The sequence below is a fragment of the Echiichthys vipera genome, assembly GCF_963691815.1.
Source record: "Echiichthys vipera genome assembly, chromosome: 12".
Taxonomy (NCBI): domain Eukaryota; kingdom Metazoa; phylum Chordata; class Actinopteri; order Perciformes; family Trachinidae; genus Echiichthys; species Echiichthys vipera.
The window spans coordinates 17,633,947-17,643,318 of record NC_139837.1 but is presented as its reverse complement, the minus strand read 5'-3'; the positions used below and the strand labels follow the sequence as shown (position 1 = coordinate 17,643,318).

Sequence of the window (9,372 nt, the reverse complement as noted above, 5' to 3'; positions counted from 1 at the left end):
TCTTCTCCTCCTTCGACCTCACTTGACCTTTCAGACAATAACATCTCAACATCATTTCGGATAAATGTTGCCTGGATGCGATGAACAGCGCTCTCTTCCAGGTGGTCCGGACAGGAAACTGACCAAGTGTGTCTTGGCTCTCAGATCTGGCGCTCTGTTCCTTCTTCCTAATGCTGGAGCAGTGGTAAAATTACAAGAGCTGCAGAATGCCGGGTTGGTTTGATATATGGTGACCTTATAACTTTAAAAAAAACTTCTTCTCTGCTTATTCATAAGTCAACTTCTTTGTCATTTATTGGTTGAGCGCCTTTTTGATGCTGCTTTGGACGGACCTAACGACCTTAAAGTTACAGCTTTTGCAAGTTGCAGCTAGAATTACATTGTGAGAGTTAAAGGTTGACTTTAAACAAGGACTGACAACCTTGTGTTTGTTTGAAAGTGAAGAGTGTGTGCTATAAGTGATTTAGCATTCCAGACACCCAACAGAGGCCAGACACTGTTTTTGTTATTACAATGTTGACAAGCCCCCACTGAGGCACAGGGGAGCTGTTGCCTGCAGATGTGGTGTAATGCATCTTTAAATGGGTACTCTCCAATTCTATTTGGAGACTTGCTGTCGTATATTACCCCACAGTCTTCTACTCTACCCTCCAAACACTGCAGGACATTATGGAGGACTACTTGCCCTCTGGTTGTCTACCATTTATAATTTTAAAGAACTGGAAGTCTTCACTTGTCATATGCCAATTAAGATGGCACTTGCCAACTTCACTGGTCAGGTATGAATTCTGTGCTTATAGGTCATTGAAGGAGAGGAAAAAAAATCATTTTTTTCCCAGCACAGCAGGGAATTATTATTCTCCCATTAAAGGTTATTTTGGCCGGGGTGTATGTGCACCCTATGGGCAGAACTCCTCACAAGTACCCTGTGGGTGTTCATTGGGATAGATCATTTATCACCACATCTAAGCAGCATGCTCAGAAATGTAGTGGCCTAAAATTAGAGGCTCATATGTTGTGTGTCTGTATGAAGTCATGAGTCAAGGCAGTGCCTTTTGTGAAAGCTGCAGATTTGATTGAGGTGAAGACAGAGCGTAAGGGTTTATTGTTTTCTCCAGTGAATGAAAAGCTGTTCGTCTCTTAAGCCCTGTGTGTCAGGGGACAAACTGCAGGAGTAATGTGGGAAAGAGGGCACTAACAGAAAGGCTGTTTGTCAGGGGATATTTTCTGCCCGGGTAGACGGGGTTAGAGGGTGAGAGAGAGGTCTTGCAAGATAAACATGGCACCAATGCTGAAATAATAAAGACTCTCTGTCTCATTCAGACTGTAGGACCCTGCACCTCTGTCTGCCATGCCAGGTTTGAGTTTTATTTGTTTTGAACGTAAACATCCGTCTTGACTGATGGTGTCTTCGAAACCCGCACCGCCGTGACTGACTAGAGACATCCCAGAGGGCTTATGTCATACTTCCATATTCCCATTGGCCTAGTTGGGGCAGACGGTGAATGCAACGTGATCCGGTAGGTCTCCGACTGTGAGAGAGAAGTGCAGCCGGAATTCTCTGGACTATTTTTAGCTTTCCTCCTATTAACTTGCTCCACATGAGGGGAAATCAATTTGTGCTGTTAATCGCTCCTAAAAAGGATGATTAAGTTGTCTTTCTGGATTCAGATGCTGGATCAAATCTGCATTTAATGAGTTGTGAGCATCACCCGTTGGCTGTAGGGAAGCTGGTTGATGGGAGTTTTCTTTGGAGACTTAAATGTAAATACAGTGCATTAATTGGCAGCAATCTTGGCATCCAATAAAGTTTTTTTTGTTTAAATATGATGTCACATTCTCACTGACTTGTCTGTGCCTTCTGTAGCCCTTCCTGAAGAGACAGAGAAAGTGACATTTCTCCCCCAGAGCAGAAGTCTTGTTTTCCTTTGGCTTCCTCTGCAGACACATTCAGTGGTTTCACTTCTCTCATAACTTTGACAGGCTGTTGATGGTGAAAAATGCTAAAGATAGCCATCAGCCCCTGAGGACCCTTTTCCTTTATAATGTTAGGCCTGATGTCTTGGTTCAAGGTTATGTTTGTATTTTCTCAGAGTGAGGCTTTTAACACATTTTTGGTGATGACTCAGTATAAACCTTTTTTTTATTTGTATGAGTGCTGTATCTTGGCCAGCATCTGCCCACCTTAATTATCTGTTTGCTGTGATTTAAAGACAGGAATTCAGGCTTTGACTGCCTGGATCAGTGTCAAGTCCGGCGATTAGTGGAACAAGAAAGTTTATCAGCCAATCTGAAGTAGTGATCCATTGCAGGTCTTTCTTTCAATAACCATCAGATTGGCTCTTGTAGCATCTGTCTTCAATTAAGGGCTAAGTTGCACATTCCTACGCGGGAGGTTCATGCTGCGGGTAATGCAGTCATCAGCTGTGGGAACCAAATGCTCTCCATTTGTATTAAATGGCAGCTAGTTCAAGCACAGGTGGCCAGCCTGGCATGAATGTTAGCCTGTATGTAGTGTTTTCTTTAGGATTTGAAATTTGTCCGTGCCCCCTCCCTAGGAAAACAAGGATTTGGAATTGCCATATGTCAGCAAACAGGAGGTGAGAGTTAATGAGTTACAATTGTCAAATTCTGTCCAGATGTGCTAAGATTGTGGGTAACACTGCTTTACCATGTCCTGCTAGACATTTTCACCATCTCCACCACAACCATATTAAATGCCTATCGACAGCCTTTGATAAGGCATTTGAAAAACAATTTGAAGACCCGGACGTCTACAGCATATCTAAATGTTTGACCCGATTATTCTTAGTCTAGCCTATCATTGACTAAAGACAGATTAGCATAGTTTTGGTCTGGTCATTAAGTGGGGTTAGCTCAGGGGTCATAAATGGGATTAACAGAGGATTTTATTAGTTCACTGTTCACTGAGACAAGTTCAAAGCCTAACCCTCGACATGAATACTACTCCAGGTTACACATCCTAACCCACTACTTCAAAATCAATTGGTCAAAGGCTGTTTCAGGAGGCTTCATTCTTGGAGAATGTCATTGTAGAAGTGCTGCATTGATGGAGCAAAGATTTGCACGTCTTACAGCATTTGTTATATTCTGCTCTTAAAGATGCAGCAATATTGAATGAATGTCTTTCCCATTAACTGTGTGCCTGCCCTGCAAGCTTGGATGAGATACAAACAAATGGGAACTCTCTCATAAAAAGAGTGCCCCATGATGCAACTAATGGTTAGAAACTCTAAGGTAGGTTTTAAGTAAATAAATCAAACACAGTTGAGTCCACCTCCATTTCATTTTGATAGGGTGGATAAGATTTATTTTACCCTATTCTCTTGTGCTTTGCTGTAAGATAAACAAAAAAAATGCCAATAATTATTTTGGTTGCTGACTTTCTTGTGCAGTAAAAACACACCGAAAATGCTAACGCACATTCAACGGCATCAATTAACTCCTTAGCCCCGCTGCTGTTTGCCAGCCACCGGTGTTTCGAGGGCTCAACCAGCTCAACACTTACTTTAAAAAGTGGTTGCAAGGCTCAAAAAAACATTAATAAAGTTATTTGTTAAAGGAAGCAGCCTTCTGAGTACCCTTTGCAGAGTTATATTGGTGCAAAATCAGGTACAATCCACGTGAAAAGTTCTGTTTTCATTCCAGCTCAAAAATTCACTATATCAGCCATCATATTGGTAGTATCAGCGAAATTTTTCCCCTCTAAAATCTTTAAAAATCCCATATAAGTCGGGCCTTAGTCAACAAGCTCTACTTGAGTCCAGGCTGCCGCTGCAGGGACTCTACAGTGAAGCAGTGATCTTCATGTGTGGATCCAGCTCTGTGGCTTTCGTCCTTGCATTCCTGCACATCTTAATTGGCAAACCTCCTGGCAGTGGTCTCGGTTTGGCCTCGACTGGCCTGGCTGTCAGCTCGGCACAGTGGCCAGCAAGCGCACTATGAACAATGTCCATCCTAATCCCTGAAGAATTCCTACTCCTCTGATCTCGCTGGCACAAGAATGCAATGTTTAAAAGGCCGGAGGCTCATCACGAATCACAGGGAGACGAGTCTCATGCACGCACTTCCATGTTAATCCTTTGTAAGGAGCCAGAAAGGCAGTGATGTGAGAAGCTGGCAGCACAGTGGTTCTGAGGGGACACACCTCATCATTAACAGCATCACAGCCTGGCATGAGGGATTAGAAAAATACATGCCACCAGTGGTGAACCTGTAATTATATGTTACATTATACTGACAGACTTGATTTGGTGCAACATGGATTTACTTTAAACGCTTATTAAACAAATGTATACAAGCAAGAAGAGTTTATATACAAATTTGTTGGGCTCACCTCTTTCATTCTTCAGTAATTTTGTGTAGCAGACATTCAGAGTCGTGAGCTTTTTTGTGAAGCTGTTACACATCAATTAAACATTTACTTTGCTACTAAATCTTTGAGTGTCCATTCATGTTAAGTTAGACTGCTGTCTAACCTCCTGCCCTTTCTCCACTGATTATCATGAGCTCATGTCACAGTTGCCTCTACTGTGCATACTTTAGTCCCAGCTTTGCTTTTGGCAAGTGGCTGGTATGAGCCAATGCAAAGCAGTGACCAGGGGAATGGGAAGAATTTACTTTTTTCTTTTATAGTCCTGAAGACCTGAACAGACACTTCCCTCAGTGAGGAAGCATGGCTAACTTGACAAAGGAATAAGAACTTTTAAAAAACGAACATAAAGGAAAGAAACATAAGGAGTATTTTTAATGAGAACCCACCAACATTTGGTAAACATTGCCTCACAATGTATACTGTAAGCTCTAACGTGAAGTGCCTGGATTCTATTTGACCCTCCACGTTTTGTTTTGTTAGCTCCAGAGGCCTGAGTGCCATGCCAGAGGTGTCCCATTCTGCTCTCCACCAGGGCCCAATGGGGGAAGGTAAGAACAATGCAATTCTTCTGAGTGTGCCCCGTGCTCTGGTAATTGCTGCCCATGAATGGCCCTGAATTATAACATAGAGTTTTAATAAATCAGGTTATTCCTAATGGTATATCTGGTTACCCAGGACAGTGTACTAACATAACACAGAAGTGCAGCAGAGGTAAATGGAAAAATTCTGGAAATGGAGAAACTGAGGAAATGTAGAGGCTTGAGCTGAGAGAGCAATGAACTCCCCTCCTACAGTCCAGATTTGCAGAGAGGCTCTTTGTGTGACTGTGGAGCTAAGCCAACCCCTTTCATACAGCCGAAACCCCTGAACACTCACACATCTAACCAGAATGTGTCAGAGTCACCGACAGCCAAGATGGTTGGTCTGGCCAGCAGTGCTGACCTTGTATGTTGGGGGCCACTCAAATTACGTATTATTTTAGTGTTCATTATCTTCAGTCACAGTGCCACAGAACTGACACAGGGCCTCTTTGTATCTGTTTGCCTGCTCTGTTCCTCAACCCCCTACAGCCCCCTCACGCCTCCACTCTTCTCTACTGAACACATTTGGCGCTGCGCTTCCACTTTGGCTGAAGAATACCAGTGTGTCAGTGGTTCCTTTTCCCTCTGCGCCTGTCCCTTTGGTTGAGCTTTGGCCAGAGGAGGCTTTTGGCTAGGAGAGACGTGCCGCCCTCATGAAAATGTGTGTCTGTATTTTCTCAAAAGGCCACTCTGCACCGACTACACGTTCTCACAGCTCATTTTTGCAGCTCAAATATCAAGTGAGAAATCTCTTTGGCATGACAGAACACCCACTTGCAGCTGAAACATTTTCAGGATGATTTTGTGTGAGTTAAAGTGTGACTGACCTACCCCACCTCCCTCCCTGCTATGGATGGATGGGTGGTAATTAAGGGACAAGGCAGCTGGTAATGCGTTATGCCCTATCTGTGTGAGGTGATGAGTGGATGTGGTTAACAGGCAGTAGAAATGCAAATGGTGAAAGGAAGCCCCTGTCTGGTCAAGGTACACAATAAAAGGTTGTGGTGCCTATCCAGCTCCAATTCCTCTAACAGGCCAAAGAGTTTTGAAGTGAAAAGAAGCGGTTCATCTTCATCACCACCCGCAGGCTTTGTAAGGCCAGAAGGGCTGGGAGACATGTCTGTTTTATATAGATTTTTCGATAACATTTATATCGCCATGGTGAAAAAAACAGCAGTGTCACAGCAATATTTATGTCATTTAGACGATGCCTGATGTTCTGAGATCCTTGCACGTTATAATTTTGTTCTTAATAAAATTAAAATTGTCAAGTTTTGAATTCACACAGGAGTCTACAAATATAGGCTTTACAAAGTGGTTAATTCATATAGAACAATAAATAAATATATAAACAACCAGATAATACGTCAGTATTGCGTTATGAAATATATCGGGATAGAAGATTTTGGCCACATCACCCATCATGCATTCTTTTTATTACTTTGCACTTGGAAATACATTTACCAGAAGAATAGGTTAACAGGTACCTACATAAGACCCTTCGTAATTTCGTCCTAAGCTAAACTTTCATTACCACATGTGAAATATATCAGTTTAAAAAGTCTTGCCTGACAGTCCAATGACGGGCATCAACAGACCTGAGGCAGCATGAAGCATCTCTTTCAAAGATAAGGGCTCCCTCTGACCTACTTGACCCCAGGCAGGAATGTAGCTGTGTGTGCAGAACGTACAGCTTTAAAGGGATCCTGGGGGACGGACGGATCATCTCCATTCACTGCAGCTTTTCCGGACCAGTGGGCATAGGGTTGTGGATATAGATGTATGATGGTAGGGATGGCTGCGTCTCTGAGTGGGCTTATCAATGGAGCTCCTGGACTGGAACTCTGCCTCCGCTCAATCGTCCTTTAGTGTTAATCACAGGCAGCCTCAGGTTAGCCTGCAGCAACTCCTTTTCCAAGTTCTGAAGTCAAGCACTCACACTCACTGAAACTTTGCCCTACACCCCATGTCCTGTTTGTCCACAACATCTCACTGGTGTTGTGTAGGTTTATGTAAATCATTACAACCTTAGTACCAGATTCACTGTATTTCTTTTCACTTGGCTCCGACTCCCATAGTCCTCACAAAAGAATGTATTTCAATGTAAATTATTTTACAGCCTCTTTCAATGGCATTCCTCCTATAGAGTTCTTCTGGTTGATTACCCACATTAGCTACAGGCTCTCTGCTGTGGTTGTTCCTGTTAGATGACCTCTTAGAAACGCATTTGAATCAATAAAACTCTTTTATCAGCTTCCTTCGTAACACTCACATTCAGTTAATGTTTGTAAGCAGGCATGCACTGCATTGGAATATTTTAGTGGCACTGCAGAGGTGATGCTAAACACAATAATATTAATTACATGTTATTGCAGAATATAGTTTATATAATTAATGCTGCTTCTTGTAATTTAATATAGTAATTTTAGTAATACACACAAGAGACAGGGAAGTAAGTGCCAAAGCAAGCTGTTAAATTCCTCATTTGACTGCTGTTTACAGTAAGTGTTATTAAAGGTTTAAACTGCAGGAGAAACAGCATCACACTCTTTATTACGCTGCATGTGATTAACAGCTCGATGTGAAGTAAATTAAGTGTTTCCTCCCTGACCTTCTCAGCTCCACACTTCACACAGCTGTCCTGCCACCAGCCTGTGTGGACTCTGCAGAGAGGCGCTAACGGGACAGCAGTTTGGTTGTAGACTGTCAAATTGGTGGTAAAGTTTACAATTGACTCACACCTCAGGGCCCAGATGGTGTGTCTGTGTGTGTTGTCCAGAGGAAATGTGAGTTTTGAATGGATCCAAAGCTGGTTGTGTGCTAGTGCCTGAAGGGCTCTTAAAGGGGGGGCTTGTTATTGGAGGAGTTTCCTAAGTGGATCATCACATGCCTATGCACTGAGGTTAGCTGGCACAGCTGGATCCTTTAAGAACTCTGGTCCAGCACAGGCGAGGTTTACAGGATTAAATGTGATCTTTTTGAGGAGCTTTGTCCTTTTTGGTTACTTTTTTTTTTCTTTATAAGAAGGATTCACAAAATTACAATGAAAGTGGTCAAAGACACCTAAACACCCCATCCGCCAACCTGCACCACCCACCCATATCCCTCCCATAACCCAGCCCCTCATAAGAAAAATTGTACATTTTTGGTACTTTTTGAGAGTCCTGCCTCTATGAAACATGTCACTCTTTAATGCTGGTGAAGTGATTTGTGTCTTTTCTCCCATCTTGTTTTATAATGGTGTATGTTGAAAGTTTGAATCCACAAAAATGTAAATGTTGAGTACTCTGCTATAGTAGCCTTTTGGTTGTGATCCAAGAGTAGATTTTTTACACAAGCATTTCAGGAATTTTAAAAATCTAAATCGCTAGTTTCACTTTTAAACACCAGAATTCCCCCAAAATTTCCCAGCATAACATTTTGACCTTGACTGTCGGTGTGGAATGCAGGTTCAGTGTGCGTGTGTCCTCGGCCCCTGTTGTCCACTGCGGTTTGTTTACCAACCCTCGGGTTAATTATTAACGCAGCATTAAAAGGTCCTTGTGAGGCCAAAGGCAGGTTTACATCAAACTATCTTGTACATATAAAGGACTGTTTAAAGCAGAAAACCCTTAAAGTGACCAATTTTTTTTCTCCATCAAGCGATAAGAAATCTATTCAGGGCCATCAGTCTAATGTCTAATCACCAGCGTTCTGACTCATGCTGTTTGATAATGGTCTGTGAAAACCTGGGGCCTAATCCTCAGAGGCACCCTGTGGGCTTGTGCCTCCTGCCCTCCTGAGGGGCAGCCATTCACCGTTGCCAGGTGGGGAGGAGTTTTTCCCAAGGGGATCAGTGTACAACAACCTTCCTGTCTCCCAACGGCCACCTGGAGAGGAGTTGAGTGCCGGAGGTTGTAGAGGGGTGTTGAAGATGGAAGTTCTGAGTGGATCTTAAAGGGGGGAAGGGCTTTATTGAGATGTATCGCAAAACATGATTCCCTCTTTATCCCCCAAGAGGAACACTGTGCACTTGGCTCTGAAAGAGTTATTAGATTAGCAGTCGCTTCAAAAGAAGGTTTGGAGTAGTGTTTTTTTTTCTTTGCTTGTTGTTGAACATACTAATTAGCCAATTAGGATCTAGAATTTTCCACTTTGTTGCATGTTTTAAAGTGGGAGGTGAAAGTTCTCTTTAATCTCCACAAAAAAGTTACTTAATGCTAGCATAGTAAAGAACAGGCGGTGAAACAGCAGCCAAGGAAGATAAGATATGTATGTGTTGTAAGAAAAGTTCTAAATTAACTCATGAGACTTACTTTGATGTAGATTACCATCACTTGTAAAAAAACAACAAAAAAACAACATAATTTTTCCTCAGGATATTTAAAGTAAGGTGTGAAGCTACCAAGACAGTGC

The 9,372-nt window shown here is 42.5% G+C and overlaps 1 protein-coding gene across 1 annotated transcript in view; it reads left to right on the top strand.

The window, feature by feature from the left end:
• Positions 1-669: 669 nt before the first annotated feature.
• LOC310954732 (pleckstrin homology domain-containing family G member 3-like) overlaps positions 670-9,372 on the top strand; it is a gene marked incomplete at its 5' end in the record, with an annotated part of 29,823 nt that continues 21,120 nt past the window's right edge. The window contains 2 exons of the mRNA XM_083924372.1: positions 670-779; positions 4,877-4,944. Of these exons, the coding sequence (XP_083780498.1) occupies positions 670-779; positions 4,877-4,944 (178 nt within the window). The remainder of the gene's footprint in view (positions 780-4,876; positions 4,945-9,372) is intronic.